General features: G+C 34.1%; 1 protein-coding gene across 3 annotated transcripts in view; it reads right to left on the bottom strand.

Annotated features, from left to right (window-relative positions):
• Positions 1-19,197, bottom strand: part of LOC128556234 (cGMP-inhibited 3',5'-cyclic phosphodiesterase 3A-like) — a 170,722-nt gene that overhangs the window by 48,984 nt on the left and 102,541 nt on the right. Inside the window, exon 1 of one of the 3 annotated variants that reach the window (XM_053540617.1) lies at positions 8,462-9,003. The exons of the other annotated variants lie outside the window; for them this stretch is intronic. Coding sequence (XP_053396592.1) covers positions 8,462-8,536 — 75 coding nt within the window. The 5' untranslated portion in view covers positions 8,537-9,003. Of the gene's footprint in view, positions 1-8,461; positions 9,004-19,197 lie in introns of those variants that run through there. 3 annotated transcript variants of the gene reach the window in all.

The raw sequence follows: 19,197 nt of genomic DNA, 5'->3' as shown, positions 1-19,197 counted from the left end.
GGATATATACTTCAGTTAAATGACAAATTATGTGACAGTTGGTGTCTCTTGGGTGAACCTGAAATTCTAATTCTTTTACAGAATATCTATGATATGGAATATTCACCAGGAACTGATTCTAGTTGTGATCTAAAGATTAAAGAAGTGGCAAAATGGCAGAAATTTTACTATGAGCTAAAAAATTTTGATATCTTTGTTAGCAATCACAAAATTGTCTGTTATATACCATCTTGAATGTGTTTTAAATTTTTAATACACTAATAATTGGATGAAAAACATATAATTTTCTTTCCCCAGACACTGCAACTCAATAACATGATTCAAGATATGCAACTCTATTAGCAGAAATATCATGCTAAATACAGTTATTTCCCTTGCATCCTTCTTGGCTTCAATTATCAGTATGACTTCATCGCCTCAATTTCACTGTGTCAATGATCCAACTAGTATTTTGACAAAAATGGAGTTGTATCCAAATGATAACATTTACAACATTTTACATGATTTCATTTTGTTCCAGCTGTTGAACAGATAAGATTATAACTGGAAACTTTAACGCTGATTTTCTCAAAATGAGCTTTGACCAGTAACAGAACCCTCCGGAATTGAGGCGTCAACTTGTTCCCTCAATAAACTGACAACTTCTGGTGGAGACTGAATGACCTCTGATACACTGCCTTCTGTCATATGATCACAGAGTACAGTTAATGCCACCCCTGGGGTTAGAACTCGGGTAACTTTTAGATTTATAGTCTTGAAGGGATCCTGGAAAACCAGGGATAGGCTCATGGGATGGGCTCAAGGACATAGGATCATGGGCCCAAAGTAAAAAAAAAAATACAGATATTAACATGAATTAGAAGTTCAACTGAGCAAAAAGAGGTCAGCTAGGGATGGCTGGGACACAACCTAGTGGCTTAACCCGAATTGCCTTCTGCTTTGATATTTTAAAGGTGGTCAATCACACTCTGAATCAACATTTTATGACATTTTTCACTTTTCAAATATTCTTTAGAGATTTATTTAAAGAACGAAAATACATGTAGATCACTATACAAATATATAATGTCTCATTGACTTTTTGTACAATTTTGTAAACACCTCCCTTTACATAACATTATTTTAACACATCTACATTTCATTTTTCTTTTTTCAATATAATTTCTAGTTTATTCCATAAACTTAAATCTAGCTTCTGAATTATTTATTTCCAATCAAGATATGCAAAGGGAGGTAATCACAATTTTTCATTTTGAATTTTTCAAGAATTCCAAGTATGTTAATGAAAATCTTTAACAAGTCCTATCTTCAGAACATTTTTTTGGAAAAGAAAATTTCATCAAATTAATATCAATGCTAAAATTACTATTTCTTGGTTGGACCAGGACACAAAAATCATATTTTAAAAATACCACCTGTGACTATCCAACTTTATTCATGCACTAAGTGAACACCAAGAAGTGCATGCAATCACATGTTGAAAATTTTGAACAAATCCATTATATTCATCCAAAATCTGATTCAACCATCTTTTAAACTAATTATTACACATCAACAAAAATATGAGTTGTTCAATTTAAAAAAAAAAAAAAAAAAAAAAAAAAAAAAAAAAGCTGTTACATTCTTCTATCAAAATCTTTTTATTTATTTACTTGGGTTTTACGGCGCACCAACACAGTATAGGTTATATGGCGCCAAACAGGACTACAAATTTTGGTTTCACATCTCATTTACATCGAAATAAAAACATGTGGTATGGAATCAAAATTTGCTTACCTGCTGGAATCAAAGAGTTACTGCAAAACCAAGTGTTAAGACCCTATTAGTCGCCTCTTACGACCATGCAAGGGTAAGGCAGTGGTTCCAATTCTTTTCATACACAGATCGTCCCAGAACCACATGGGGCTCAAAATCTTTTTAACCCTTAGCCTGCTGGCGGCAAGTGATTCTGCCTTTGCCACCAGTGCAGACCAAGATCAGCCTGCACATCCGTGCAGTCTGATCAATGTCTGCACTGTTCGCTATTCAGTCAGTAAATTTTCAGTGAAAACCCCTTCAAATAATAAATGGTATCGCCCAAAATGGGTGATGGACTAGTCCATTTTAGAAATTTAGCAGGGTAAAGGTTAAAATGATGTAACATTTTACCACTGGAACACCTTCAGCCTAATCAAAAATAGTACTACCGGTATTGCTACTCTTAAATCTACAGTATTAGCAAAATAAAAACCAACTTACAACACTGACAAAATAGAATTTCTATCGCTCATTAACACTTCAAAATATGATAATGTTATCATAAATCCGAACAACAACAACAACAACAAAATCCACCTTTGTTAAGTTAGTGAAATTTAATTTAAATTCCTCATCATCTAAGAATTTTTTTTGAGAATTTTAAACCAAATTGAAAATCACAGAAAATCGTTTATGAAGGATTGATTGACAGCACCTCTTACAATGACTGACAAAAGTAAATCACAAACAAAAATCTAGCTGAAAGGCTGCCACTCATCCACTGTCCTTTTAAATGCATTTTGTGCTGTCCTTTTTAATGCATTTTGTGTCTTTAAGGCCAAAACAGAATTATGGTTGGGCATGTAAACTGGGCCACTAGACCGATAATACAGAAATTTAAACAAAAATGTCATTTGAACACCTGGGTCATAAGTCCATTGCAGTCTATTCTGGAAATATTTTTGGACTAATGGTGGTATGATTCTGTGGACAGTTTGGACTGGCTTCATGTTGAAATGTAAAAGAAACAAACTACAATAACCCTCTCCAGATGACCTACCAGAGGTTACATCTAATGGGTGTTATTTTCAGTGATGGATCATCAACTGATCATGGGCAATTATATTATATATTATATATATTGCTGTTTTAAATTTCACTTTGTCATTCCCCTTTGACCTACATACAAAAACACAGACCAAAAGCAATCATCCTCTAACGTTTGACAGTCTTAGGGCAAAGTATTCTCCAATAAATGTATTGGAAACTTATCAGCCTCAATGCCACTATGACCTTGACCTCTGTCCTCCTAATGCCAAAAATACAAGGGGTCATCACCTGATCACAAACAAATGATGGCTTTTTGCCCCAAGTGTTCTCCAGCTACTCAAGGCCACTGTAATTGTAACCTTGACCTTTGACCTACTGACCTCCAAAACCATAGGGAACCTTTATGCAGGCAATCACCACATCTTTCTTTACTATTTTTGGGGTGCTCCATGGATGTTTTTACACATGCGTTGTACGAAATGCTTATATTCACCTTATTTTTATTCCGTTGATGTCAACATGTTAGAAGACCATACTCATAATCTATGGTCAGAATCAAAGCATAGCTTAAAGCCCTGCTCCGCGGCTATTCAAAATCTATTGTGTGTATGCAACCCATGATTACAATAGGTAACAGTTAACGCCACAGCCACACTTTTATAGGAAAACCACAGGTATTTTATATAGAATTTTATATAAAATAGACTCTATTTTGACAGGTGTCACTGTTCATAGTCAGGATTTTCATGCTTTTTCAGTGACAATTCAAGGTTAAAAGGTAGGACTGGAGCAGGTCTTTAAGATGGTTTAAATCATGGCCCTACATCTATGTAAACTACGAAAATTCATACTTTCATTAAGCGTTATTAGTTTTGGCAGTTTAAGTATTATGGATGAATTTATATTCTACCTAACATTTTTTTACTCCGGCCTTTAATAAATTATATTGATGAGACAACTCTTTTATTGAAGGTGTTTTTTGAGACTGTTCATTATTCTGTATTCATAATCATTTTTACCTTAACCTATAATTTACTTCAAAGTTTCCAAAAAGAATCAAAGCAAATCGAAATGAAAACCATAAAGTTTAAGTCAATACGAAAGTTGACGTTAATATCACCTGACTTAGCTTTTCATAAAATTTCACCTTTATTATTCATTTTTTCAGGACATCGTATTAATATGCGGTTCATGATGTTGCATGGCTACTTAGAAAATAAACAAATGATTTCTATTGGTTAGCTGCTTCATGTCAAACAATAGACATTGAATTTAAATTAATATTTATTTACTTTCTTTATCTATTTTAAGTTCTGTAATGAATTGAAAATGACAGAAATAATAAAATGGGTTACAACAAACTTCCATAATTAAATAGAATCTAGAAACGTGTAGGATTTTATGATTTCAAAATCATAATTTAAATCAATTAAAGTCAAAATTTAGAACTAAGACGAGTCTTTTTTTTTTTTATATATGAACCTAGCTATTTAATTGTTCATGTGAATGGGCATGCCTGATGCAGAGATAATTATTAATAAGCACTCCAATATCAAAATATATTCAGAATTAAAATAGTTTATTAATTCTTTCACTTTCAAATTACAACTAATCTTGTCTGTAAATATAATCACACTTAAAAGGCTCACAACACCTTTGTTGGTAACGTGGCTTCCATGATTTTTGTTATGAACAGTTAATATATTAATTACTTGTTAAATTCTATTTTTAAAGTTGTTTTTTCCAATATATGTCGTATGTTTGAATATTTATTAACATGGTAGAAAATTTTATTGAACCTTTTGTTTTTGATTATCTCCCTTCCAGGCTCTTACGCCATTTGTTCATATGCAGTAGTATGTGTAAGTAGTGCTTTTCTAATCATGTAATTAAACCTTAGCCTGCTGGCGGCAAATGATTCTGCCTTTGCGACCAGTGCAGACCAAGATCAGCCTGCACATCCGTGATATTAGATATTTAGCAAGGTAAGGGTTAAGCATATCATCTATGTAGATGTTTCAACATGAAATTAAAAGCATTATGGAACTTTAAGCAATGAAAAAAAGTGGTCTTTGTTGACAGGCTGTCTCTAAACACAGTTACAATTTACAATGGAAAAAAGATGACCTTTATAGTCTTTAATATATGATCTGTATACCAATGAATTTATGAAATTCTTGTTTTTAGTTTCCGTGCATGCCTTGTAAATTTGTATTGCCATGTGAAGAAAGCAATAATATATGATTAAATAAACAAGAGATCACAGAGTGATCTTGGCGCCCACCAATGTGCCATTTTTGAGTGTTCCAAATTTCTAGACTTGACCAGCTCAAGGTCAAATTTCATTTCCGTACACAACACTGTGCATGTGGTCCAAATTCAAAAGCTGTAGCTTGAGAAATGTGAAAGTAGGTCACTAGGTCAATGTCAAGGTCAAAGTTTGTTTCGGTACATAATCCTATGTATGTGGTCTAAATTTGAAGCCTGTAGCTACAGAAATGTGAAAGTAGGTCACTAGGTCAATCTTAAGGTCAAAGTTTGTTTCGGTACACAAAACTATGCAAGTGGTCTAAATTTGAAGGCTGTAGCTTGAGAAATGTAAAAGTAGGTCACGAGGTCAAAATCAAGGTCAAATTTTATTTTGGAATAAAAACTATGCATGTGGTCCAAATTTGAAGCCTGTACCTTCAAAAATGTGAAAGTAGGTCACTAGGTCAATGTAAAGGTCAAAGTTTGTTTTGGTATACAAAACTATGCATGTGGTCCAAATTTGAAGGCTGTAGCTTGAAAAATGTAAAAGTAGGTCACTAGGTCAAAATCAAGGTCAATTTTTTTTTTTGGAATACAAAACTATGTAAAGGTCAAAGTTCATTTCAGTACACAAAACTACGCAAGTGGTCCAAATTTGAAGGCTGTAGCTTGAGAAATGTGAAAGTAGGTCACTAGGCCAAAATCAAGGTAAAATTACACTTCAGAACACAAATCTATGCATGTGGTCCAAATTCAAAGCCTGTACCTTCAAAAATGTGAAAGTAGGTCACTAGGTCAATGTGAAGGTCAAAGTTTTTTTCAGTTCACAAAACTATGCATGTGGTCCAAATTTGAAGGCTGTAGCTTGAGAAATGTAAAAGTAGGTCACTAGGTCAAAATCAATGTCAAATTTAATTTTGAAACACGGAACTATGCATATGGTCCAAATTTGATGCCTGTACCTTCAAAAATGTGAAAGTAGGTCACTAGGTCAAAATCAAGGTCAAAGTTTTTTCCAGTGCACAAAACTATGCATGTGGTCCAAATTTGAAGGCTGTAGCTACAGAAATGTGAAAGTAGGTCACTAGGTCAAAATCAAGGTCAACTCATGTCAAGGTTCATCTTGCCACTCAAAAATATACATGTGGTCCAAATTTGAAGGCTGTAGCTACAGAAATGTGAAAGTAGGTCACTAGGTCAAAATCAAGGTCAACTCATGTCAAGGTTCATCTTGCCACTTAAAAATTTACATGTGGTCCAAATTTGAATGTTGTAGTTATTGACAAGAACATTTTAAAAGCTTTTCCCTATACAAGTCTATATGAACCATGTGACCCCCGTGGCGGAGCCATTTTTGACCCTAGGGGCATAATTTGAACAAACTTGGTAGAGAACCACTAGATGATGCTACATTACAAGTATCAAAGCCCTAGGCTTTGTGGTTTGGACAAGAAGATTTTCAAGGTTTTTCCCTATATAAGTCTATGTAAACCATATGACCCCCAGGGCGGGGCCATATTTGACCCTAGGGGTATAATTTGCACAATCTTAGTTGAAGACCACTAGATGATGTCACATACAAAATATCAAAGCCCTAGGCCCTGTGGTTTTGGACAAGAGGTTATTCAAAGTTTTTCCCTATATAAGTCTATATAAACGATGTGACCCCCAGGGCGGGGCGATATTTGACCCCAGAGAAATAATTTGAATACTTTTGGTAGAGGACCACTAGATGATGCTTCAAACCAAATATCAAAGCCCTAGGCTCTGTGGTTTTGGACAAGAAGGTTTTCAAAGTTTTTCCCTATATAAATCTATGTAAAATATAGAAATAAAAAAAGGGCCATAACTCACTCATAAATTGTTAAACCAGTCTGATTTTCAGGGGGACACAACTAGGGTACCAATACATCATTCTGACAAAGTTTGGTCAAAATCCCCCCAGTAGTTTCTGAGGAGATGCGATAACGAGAAATTGTTAACGGAAGGACGGAAGGACGGACGTCGGACCACGGACGCAGAGTGATTTGAATAGCCCACCATCTGATGATGGTGGGCTAACAAGAAAATGATCTACAAAAATTAAGCACTTAAAGGCGTACGCTAGAATTTCCTGTATATGAGATGGGCGAAACTTTTCCAAATAATAGAATTTCTTCAAACTTTGGATATTGAAGGACAATCATCTAAGAAACAAAACTATGCAATCAAAATTATACGACACCGGTACTGAAAAAGAGTTAACTGCCCTTGAAAACGGCAGTCTTCGCCGACGATACCCGATTTGAAAAACACGTGATTGCTAAGTTTCGCGTGACTTTACCACAATTTTTGACCAATGGAAAAAAATGTTGACACCTACAAGAACATGCTAACTTTGTGGCCGTTGAAGAAGTTAATTACTAATTGATGTTAAATGATCAATTAATTACAGATTTAAACTGTTTGTAGAAAAGATGCGAAATTGGCTGCACTGATTATCGTTAGTACGTTTTTTTTTCCAAACAAAAGATTAAAACTACCTCTTGCTTCGCACATTATAAGTATTGTAAACTATGCTAACTGAGATTTTGTTACCATTATTTAGTTAATTGACTTAATTAAAGTCAATTTTTGTTGTTTGATTATTAACTGGGCCGAAAATGACTAAGAACAAAATAAATATTGTGTCAGAGTCTCAGACATTATTATGCAAGTACATGTGCAAAGCATCCCAAACAGAGGCAAGGGAAACAAGTAGCTGCATTCAATAAACGCTTGATCCCCCCGGTGGCATCCTTGTCGATACAAAGCAACCTAAGTCCAAAACTAGGTCGAGTTCAAGGTCAAGGTCAAACTGAGGTCAGGTGATGTCTGAAGATGAGGAATGGTCACAGGTTACATCTGCATTAGTATCAAGTCATTCTAGTTAGGGGTATTGATGCTAGACGAAACGGTCCCATTTGGTTAACCTCATACGGACGGACGAACAAACGAACGGACGGACAGGACAATCACTATATGCCTCCTGCATCAGTAGATGCTGGGGGCATAAAAAGCACTCTCACATACTGAATCTGTTTTTGCAAGCCAAAGAAAATGACAATTTTTGTTGTAAAACAAACGTCGGAGTTGTTGATTGCTAAGAACACCATTATATATTATATAAGTATTGCAAAGATAAATGCATGTCAATGTATCCTGGTAAAATGATAAGAGTAAAATGAAAAAGAAATGGGCCTAAATTCATGACTGAACACTGGTCAGAAGTCTGAAATATATGTACAGTAATATACTAGCTGCCCCTCCAATCAGCAGTCACCTGGCTTAAGCAGTCAAACTGTCTGTTTCCCCTGGCTGGCTACTTAAGACAGGTTAGACTGTATAAGAATAGCTATTAAAGTACTAAACCCAAAGATACTTTAAGTAACAAAGCGGTACTTACTTCAAGAACTATAATTGGTATCGTGTCTAAATCAAACTCGTCACACTGGGTACTTATATCCCTTTGCAACATCATCTTTCTACATTTATATTATCCTTTTTCCTGGTGTGCCGTTACTTCAAACATAATCCACAGTTAACAAGTTACATTTCCACTACACATATTACAAAAGTTTCAGAATCACTTTTTTGAAGAATATTCAGACAGTTCAGATATCCAGGGAATAGCTACTTTGACGTGTTGATAAACAGATTTGTTTCAAGTTCACAAATCATCCTTTAAACTGAAAACAGCTCGTCAAGGTACTTTTTTTCGTTTCACATTTTCATTTTTTAACACATTTTTTTTCTTTTACCCGATTCATTCAATGTTTGCCTCTTTTCACAACTTTACTGTAATTTTCATTTTAAAAAAATCATCTTATAACTTATAATCATCCTATCGGGCTCGGGCACCAACCGTTCCCTCGGGATTCTGCAGATGTTATAACACAAAAAAACATGCATTATCCTTTCATTCAGAAAGTTTTTTACTTGTAAATATAACTACTTTTACAGTAATATTAAATCTAGTGTACTTTAAGAAATCTGTGCCCTTTTTTTTATATGTTTCTGTATCAATTCCCTCATGTTGCAGACATCATCAACAGGGTATTGATTTTTGAATCTAAGATTTCAAACCTAAAATTCTTAACTTAATTTAGAGCTGGTTAGAATTTCAAGTAAGAGGAAATAAAGTTATTTCTTAGAAAAGAGAACTAAAAATGATTAAAAACTCATGAGATCTAAGGCATTTGAATGACCTTCCCACTTGTGGCCTTTTAAAGATTTCATTTCAATAATTCCGTTTCATTCCATTTCATTTCATTTCATTTCAACATTTCACTGCACCCTTTTATCTACTGTTTTTCATGTTTTAGTGCACTTCTGAAACTGGTATAAATGGTTGAAACCTACAAAAAACTTGAACTTCTCAGGAGAAGCATATTAAATCTTCCTTAAAGTAATGCACAAAAAGTCTAAATAGAAACTGTAGCTTTGTTTCATTGGTTTCCTATTCCAGCTAGAATATAAGAGATGCCAAACTTACAGCTTTGTTGGCATGTTTTTTACACATTAAAATCAAATGCATTTTCCGAGGGTAGGTGAACACAAGAATTAAAGACAGATACACAGAAGTGCCTAAAACACGCGAACGTAAGACCTATGATACTGATTCACTATGCCAAGTTTTGTTAAAATCTGTTATAATTTAGTAAGTTTTAAAGAAGTCTTCACATGATCGAGATTCTAAACTCCACCACATTTTCAAGCAAAAATCTTGCAGAATGTTTCTTTTAAGTTTCATTCAAATCCCACAACAGTTACAGGTGTCAAGTCCAATCAGACTTCATTCAAAAAAGACCTTGAAAGGTGCACCCAATAACTCTAGCAAGTCATTCAACACGAATGGAGTAACACTCAATCAAATCTTCCTAAAATGTTAGGCTGAAATCTAACAAGTAGTTTACCTAAAAAGAATCGAGCACAAGTCAAAAGAAGTATTGGCAACATTTTCAAAGGCCTGCAACTCTGCCTAAAATTCTGCCTAAAATCATTCAACTGTGAAACTAGTAGTAAATGCCCAACTAGGCACTATGCATGTAAGTAATGATCATTTCCTATAATGTTTCAGTCAAAATCCCACCAGAAACTGTCCAGATAAATGTCATTCAAAAATGAACTTTAAGGGGCCATAATTCCACTAAACCCATTAAACAACATCCAACAACATGGGAAGTTAAAAGTACAATCTAATTCCTTTTAGTCTGCAGTAATTCCCTACATGGTAATTTTCCCAAGCATCCAGTTTTCTACACAACCATAAACTTTAAAAGAACTGTCAAATATTTAGAGGAAATGAGCAGCATTTCTTCTCTCATGGTATTAAATGAACGAAGAACACTTTTTATGAGACTTGTTGACACTACAGCAAAGGAGAAACAGTGAAATATGTGTCTACATTTATTGCAAGTCTGAAAGATAATAGCAATATCCCAGAGAAATTGCTTACATACTCTGATCACATAAGCCTGAAATTCTATCCAAAAGCCACCAAAAGTCTATATAAAAGACCCCGCTTCTAGGTGTTTTTTATATAGTAGGGGGATCTTTTTCATATACAGACTTTTGGTGGCTTTTGGATAGAATTTCAGGCTCCTCAGTGCTCTGATCTCCGAGTTTGCTCTGTAAAACCCTGAATATTGTCCATTCCCCTGTAAAAAATGTTCTAGAACTAGTATTAAGTTCTTGAACATTCAAAAACTTCTGAAGAACTGTTCTTGAACCTGCAAAACAGTTCGTAGACTGTGGTTCTAGAACAATGATGGTTCTTGAACATTGGTTCAAAAACTGCAAAAGTTCAAGAACTTATAGAACTTTACCTGAGTTCTTGAACAGCTGGTCTAGAACAAAAATTGTTCATGAACACAGGTTCATTAAAAGTACTATAAAATTCAAAACCTTTTTCTAGTTCTGAGTACCAGTTCTTGAACCCAATTGTGTTTCTGAACTGTTCATTCATTATACAAAAAAAACTTAGGTCTATTACCTTTTACAATAATGAATAAGTTCTTGAACTGTTCTTGAACATTAAATTTATAATGCCTCATGATCAGTTTCCATTTTTTTGTTGCATGCTGGGAAATTTTTTGCACATGTGATTCAGCAATTTTTGAGAAGTTTGTGCAGCAAATAAGGAAATATTTATCCTACTACAGTAAGTAATGGTTTAAAAAGGAACACGAGTATAATGAATATCAGATAAGTAATTATGGTGTTGTCAATAATTGTTTATTTTAAAAAATATAAAATCCTTTGAAAATGTCACAAGTTTTCACGATCCTGAAGCAAAGCTAGTATCTGAATTTCAATCCTGAGATTAAATTAAATTATGAATTGTTTAAATTTTGTATTTTATGCAGCAATTGTTTACTTCTTATTATGCTCCCAATTCCACTCTAGTTTACTGTTTTACTCATGTCATTTGTTGAGGGTGTAAAATGTCATTTCACAGTGACTGAGACTAAAAACAAAAACAGTCTCTGGCCACTGACTGAACATCACTTTGACCTATAGGTGACAGATTTCATAGGATGTGCCATTGGCTTAGATGGTCAGCCTGCTAAACAATAGTAATGTAGTTTCAAAACAAGAGCACCACCTTGCAGGTGCTGACGCTCATCTGATTTTTTTTGTGTAATAGAAATATTGTCCTACCCATGATTTTCTAAGTCTAAAAAGGGCCATCATTCTTGCAAAAAGCGGGATAGATTTATGTTTCTTGATGTACAGTGTCCACTTATGATGGTGAAAAACTGTTGCAAGTTTTAAGCAATAGCTTTGATAGTTTATGAGAAAAGTTGACTTAAACATAATACTCAACCAAGAAAATGATTTTCTAAGTCCAAAAGGGGCAATAATTATTGCAAAAAGCAGGATGGAGTTATGTTTCTTGCTGTACAGGGTCAGCTTATGATGGTGAACAAGTGTTGCAAGTTTCAAAGCAATAGCTTTGATAGTTTAAGAGAAAAAGTTGACCTAAACATAAAACTTAACCAAGAAATCTGATATTTTCTAAGTGCAAAAGGGGCCATAAATCTTGCAAAAAGCAGGATGGAGTTATGTTTCTTGCTGTACAGGGTCAACTTATGATGGTGAACAAGTATTCCAAGTTTCAAAGCAATAGCTTTGATAGTTTAGGAGAAAAGTTGACCTAAACATAAAACTTAACCAAGAAATCTGATATTTTCTAAGTACAAAAGGGGCCATAAATCTTGCAAAAAGCAAGATGGAGTTATGTTTTTTGCTATACAGGGTCAGCTTATGATGGTGAACAAGTATTCCAAGTTTCAAAGCAATAGCATTGATAGTTTAGGAGAAAAGCTGACCTAAACATAAAACTTAACCAGGCAATGCCGACGCAGACGCCAACGCCAACAACCGCTCAAGTGATGACAATAACTCATTTTTTTCAAAAAATCAGATGAGCTAAAAATGTTGTTTGTTGCCCCTGCCAAGATCAGTTCATGAAATTTTCGACAGGGTTCTTAAATTTGTTCTTGAATAGTCAAAGGAATGGACACAATTATATTGAACTTCTGTAATCATATCTAGAAGTTCTTGAATTGTTCAAGATCATTGCAGAATTAATACTTGAACTATCATGTGTCGGTGCAACGTTAAATCCAACAACAACAAAAAAATACTTGAACTAGTTCTTGGATAGTTCAAGAACATTAAATTGCCATTCTAGAACAAGGAGTTCAAGAATTTGTTCTAGAATGGCCATTCAATGTTTATGAACTATTCTAGAACTAGATTCAACAACTATTTCTTGAATTCCTCGCAGGGGTTCAGGCCTACAAGTATCTGAGTTTGTTTGTTTTGTTGGGTTTAACACCCATCTTTTCCAACAGCATTTCAGTTACATACAACTGTTAGATTATCTTGAAGTTAACACTATCAACCTGTTCTCCAAAAGACAACTTGAACTTAAATGTGTTGTCTTCAGCCAATATTTTGAAACCTCATATTTTTCCTACCACCTCTTGACAGTAGTCTTGCACTCGTTAAAGTGTTGTACCAACAATGTGCACTTTATCATGTTTATGCTAAGTGACTGTAGTACAAACTATAAAAATACATAATATGCATTAAGCTATATCAGCCCAAGTACCAACTGCATATAAACTGTTTTTGCATAAAGTTGAGTTTATAGACCACATCTTATCTTATGTACCTGTATTGCATTTATCAATGCTGTCGCATCAAGAGTAAAAGTACCTGTGTTGCATTATTTTATTGGGTTTAACCTCACACCGACACAATTATAGGTGATAATGGCGACATTCCAGCTTTTATGCTGGAGGAAGACCCCAGGTGCCCCTCTATGCATTATTACCATCACAAGCCAGCACCTGGGTAGAACCACCAACCTTCTGTAAACCAGTTGGATGGCTTCCTCACATGAAGAATTCAACGCCCCGGGTGAGGCTCCAACCCACATCAATGAGGGGCTAGTAATTTGAAGTCAGCGACCTTAACCACTCGGCAACGGAGGCCCCCGTGTTGCATTAATCTGATCTGTTGCATCAAACAGCACTTGTGTTGCATAAATCTGAGCTGTTGCGTCAACAGTACATGCAACTGTGTTGCATTAATCTGATCTGTTGCATCGATAGCATATGCACTTATGTTGCATTAATCTGAGCTGTTGCATCAATAGCATATGCACTTATGTTGCATTAATCTGATCTGTTGCATCAATAGCATATGCACTTATGTTGCATTAATCTGATCTGTTGCATCAATAGCATATGCACTTATGTTGCATTAATCTGAGCTGTTGCTTCAACACTAGATGCACCTGTGTTGCATATATGCACTTATGCTGCATTAATCTGAGCTGTTGCATTAACAGTACATGAACCTGCGATGCATTTATCTGAGCTGTTCCTTCAACAGTATATGCACCCGTGTTGCATTAAATATGAGCTGTTCTATCAACAATAATATGCACCCGTGTTGCATCAAAACTGAGGTGTTTCATCAACAGTTTATATGCACCTGTGTTGCATTAACTGTGAGCTGTTCCATCAACATATGTGCACCTCTGCTGCATTAAACTGAGCTGTTGCATCAACAGTACATGCACAGGTCAGTGTTGCAATAAATCTGAGCTGTTCCATCAACAGTATATGCACCTGTGTTGCATTAAATATGAGCTGTTCCATCAACAATAATATGCACTATCGTGTTGCATCAAAGCTGAGCTGTTTCATCAACAGTATGTGCACCTCTGCTGCATTAAACTGAGCTGTTGCATCAACAGATGTGCACCTCTGCTGCATTAAACTGAGCTGTTGCATCAACAGTACATGCACAGGTCAGTGTTGCAATAAATCTGAGCTGTTCCATCAACAGTATATGCACCTGTGTTGCATTAAATATGAGCTGTTCCATCAACAATAATATGCACCCGTGTTGCATCAAAGCTGAGCTGTTTCATCAACAGTATGTGCACCTCTGCTGCATTAAACTGAGCTGTTCCATCAACAGAGGTGCACCTCTGCTGCATTAAACTGAGCTGTTGCATCAACAGTACATGCACAGGTCAGTGTTGCATTAATCTGAGAAGTTTCATCAACAGCATAAGCACCTGTGTTGCATCTAATTTGATGTATAAACAGCATATGCACCTGTGTTGCATAAATCTGAGCTGTTTCATCAATCTTCACTATAATAACTATACAAAAACAAGTTGCTCTGAGCAGAACTGATGTATCATGTGCTGCATAAAACAAAAGTTGCTGCACTATCTTTGTATAACAAAGTTGTATTGAGCTAAGTCAGTGTACCAAATGCATGCATTCTAACATTGCATCAGCTGCTTTTGTACCAACTGTATTGTATTCTTGTATTGCACTACTAAGCTTTGCTTTTGTATTAATTGTATGCATTCTTTTATTGCATACAGCTCAACATTTGTACCAACTGTATGCACTATTGTGTTGCATTAAAATCAACTTTTGCACCAACTGAATGCATGCTTGTGCTGCATAAAGCGGAGGTTTTGTACCAATGTTAAAGCATGCTTTTGTTCAATTATGCTGCAGAGTTCCACCCACTGTGAATATTGTAACTGATGTGCTTCTGACATATAAGCTAGGAAACAAGTTAGCTAGGAAAAGAATATCTTTTGGGAAAAATGACAGCTTTACAGAGTTTTGACAATAAGTAGACAATTGGGAATTGACAATAATGATAAGGCAAGCATATGACATCACTGATTTAAGGCTCGATTCAGACTTAGGTTTTTCAGCAATCATGTTCTTTGTCTATAGGGTGATTCTCAAAATATGTATACCATCTATGGAACAGTGACACGGCCTACATCAAATCAATTTCCATTACATTATTACCCATAACTCTCTTTTATTACCCATAACTCTATATTATAACAACCATGTGGCCACATCATAGAGCATGAGGGAATAATTTTTGCATATTACTAATTGCTAATATCATATATTGTATGATGATAATGGCAATACCATGAACAAGAAGATCTGACTGCACCTCTAGTATCTGAATATGACCTTTCATACTCTGTATGATTATAACCAATGCGCCCAATTTAAAGGTTGATACGGTAATGCATTGTTTACTGTACTTACAGAAATAGACCCTTAGAAAGAAACAAACTGCAACACCTATTAATGCACGTAATTATTATATCTCTGGAAAATGACAAATTCAAACAATATAATATACTGCAAATTTTCAAACACTGTCATAATCGCACATTCCTTTTTAGAAGTCTACACTGCAAGTTGAACAAACTACCATTATACTTGTTACAATGTCTTAATATTTAAACTGCATTTTAAAACCTTTTTTGTTAATTTTTGTAATATTAAATATCCTGCATCTTCCAACTAAAACATTAATTGTAACTTCTCTTTATAAGTTACGCTACATTATTGTTAATTATTTTATAAATTTTTTATTATTATTATTACAGTAACACTCCAATTTAATTTATAACTTTTTTAACATTTACACAGCAAATGAGAAATATTACATTAGTTATATTTATCATTCCAACTATCATTATATTGTAGCTTTTTCCACATTTACTGCATATTCATATTATAATACGTAATAATATATATTTTACACATTAAGAGCTTTTATACTTTATCTTTTTTTAACAACTACGTATTCTGCGCATTTAAACAACTGTATTTGCAATTTTTTAAAGCTGTTTTATAATTTTAACATTTTCCTGTCAAAGTATCCATTTTCCTTCTGCTTTAGTCCGAATTTCAATCAACACAAACAATGTCATATCCGGCAAATTCATTACATCCTTGCAACGTGCATTTTAATCTGTCACTCAAGTCTGCAATACACGAACCACTTCTCCGACTTAAGACAAAATAATTCATTTAACAATTTTATCCATTCTTTTTCCTTTGTTACCGTAATTTACTTAACACATGTGATGCATCATGCTGTAATGAGGCCGATATGCAAAAGATGTGCTTTTTTGGTAATTTAAAAGTAAACAAAGTGCAGTCTGAGAGATAGCTGTATTTTAAAATGTGAAAGGGGAGATAAACCAGTAATTTGAGAATTCAATTAAATTCAATTAACCACTAATTCCATTTCAGCTTGACTGTAAATCCAGAACATTGGTTCAAGCAACACCGCCCCACACCCCTAACCCCAGCTTCTTATAGCATCATGAACACAAGTGTCAAAGATTAAACAGTCAAATGATTTAGGAGACCAGTCTTGGGACGCAGTTTCCAGGCATTGGTTAAAATCAAGACTGAGCTCAAAATCAACCAATCAAATACTAAAGTTATGAGACTGGTCTACAGATTTTTTTTGTAACTTTGAATCCAGTACTGTTATCATCTGGAAGCAGACTATGAAGTGATTCAAATCAGTTTATAATCAGTAGTGAATTAAATTAACCTTTAGCCAACTAAATTTCTAAAATGGACTGGTCCATCATTAAATTTGGGCAATACCATTTATCATTCCAAGGGGTATTCACTAAAGATTTACTGACTGAGTTAAGCGAGCAGTCTGCACTCAGGTCTCATTGACAGAATCATTTAAGCTGTCAGCAGGCTTAAGGTTAAGAAAGTTTTAAGCTTATATCTGTGTGTATCATTCTTGAGCCACGCTTGAAGTTTATATTAAATGAATCACTCTTGAGCTAAGCTTGAAGCTAACGAATATAACTGTTTCACTCTTGAGCCAATATTAAGCTTGAAGCTTAGTAATATATTTGAATCACTCTTGAGCATAATCACTCTTCAGTCGTTACCTCAAAGCTATTTGAATTGCTCTTGAGCTCTAATTCTTGAATCATTTGTTTATTGTAAGTACATTAGGTACAAATTTTAAGCAGCCTACAGCTTTGTTAATTAAGTTTAATAATTATATATTATGCATTGTTATATTTGGCATTTCTGCATGAATATCTAAATTAGATTCTTTTCTTTAATAAATACTGGCCCATGCAGAGAGCAGAATGCAGGCTTGATGGCTGGCAACTTCATTTTACATACAGTGTCTTAAGGGGCCCCTCCATGGATGCATACTCTTTTAACTTAAGAGGAAATAACTAATCATAATTTCTTAAAATGATTTCTTTTTGTGACATGATGACCCAGTTTGTTTTAAAACTGACAGCCTTACATTTTACAAGCTATACTGACCATGAAGTATTTTGACCCAGAAACTTAGATTTATATCAAACAATAGTTCAGATTTAATCTACTTCAAGAAGAAATCATTTTACTCCACTTTTGAGTCACTGTTATGATACTGGTCATACAGTCTTCAAGATTCAGGATGGGTTATCAAATTGCATAGTAAAAAAACCTTGTATGAAACATGCTTTGATGATTACAGATGGTTATTAATTCACAGGTGAAAATACACAACAAATGATGAAACCGGAAATGATAATCTAGCAGTCTTCAAGGGCTTATGTTCTTTAGTGCATAACTGATTGTAATGCAGAAGAAATAAAATGGTACTATATCTATAATGACTTTATTTGAACTTTCATAAAAGTTCTTTCAATGGAACAAACATTAAATTTCGTAGGTGATACTATCTGGTCAAATACGGTACAAACTTAATTCCGCATCATTTTTCACTGTCTCTCAATGTCTGACGCACCTGAAAAATAACTTCTAGCACAAAACTAAACATAAACAATTAGTATTATAATTATATAAACACTTCTTTTTTTCATCAGCTGAATTTCTAAAAAAATAATAAAAAAAATTGATTTATCAGACAGGTAAGATCTTATCGAATTATAAAATTTCTCCTGTATTAAATTTTTTTTTTTTTTAAATATTTTAACATTTTTTATAGAATCCATCGGAGATTTAAACAAACTTTTTCTTATAGCACTATAACAACAAGTAATTAATAGCACAAAAATTCCGCTCTTTTTCAAAAAAATCATTTTTATTTTTGTGTCTTACATATTTTTTAAACTTTAAAATTTCTGTACAGCCAATATTAATGATTTTGTTGTTACATTACATTTTTATACACTTTTAAAATCCATAGCTATAGGGCACAGCACAAATATTTCGCAAAGAAATGGTATTCCATTATTAAGCTACTTTATAGAAGCAGAAGAATGGCTCCACATTCTTACAGATTTGATTCATGTGATGAACCCGTCCCAAGTATAGTATGCCATTCAATAACAGCTAGCAAAGCAATTTTCAAATTTCCAATCTCGCTTTATACGTAACAAACAATAAACTGAAGTACTTTAAGTTAATTTTTTCTTAAAGCTTGTATTTTAATAAAAAAAATTCCAATCTTGTATTAAATAACACTCTCTCCACTTACAATCCTCATTACAAGTTAATCCTGGAATTTCAGACTTTTTAAAAATATCAACAAATCCAAACTGGAGAACATTTTCAAATTCCAATCTCGCTAACACATAAATATAAAGCTCAAATGTTTAGCGTTAATTTCAGTCGAGACTGCAACAATCTCTGCAACAAAAACAACATCTCAGTAACACCTTTCTCCACAGAAAAATCCTTCGTACTAGTCATTTCTGGAATTTTCAGACTTTTACAATCAACTTATCCAAACACAAGCAATTCATATCAGTGGCAACAAGACCTCTGTTTAAAT

The sequence above is a fragment of the Mercenaria mercenaria genome, chromosome 4 (genome assembly GCF_021730395.1).
Source record: "Mercenaria mercenaria strain notata chromosome 4, MADL_Memer_1, whole genome shotgun sequence".
Taxonomy (NCBI): Eukaryota; Metazoa; Mollusca; class Bivalvia; order Venerida; family Veneridae; genus Mercenaria; species Mercenaria mercenaria.
This window is presented reverse-complemented; position numbering and strand designations above follow the sequence as displayed.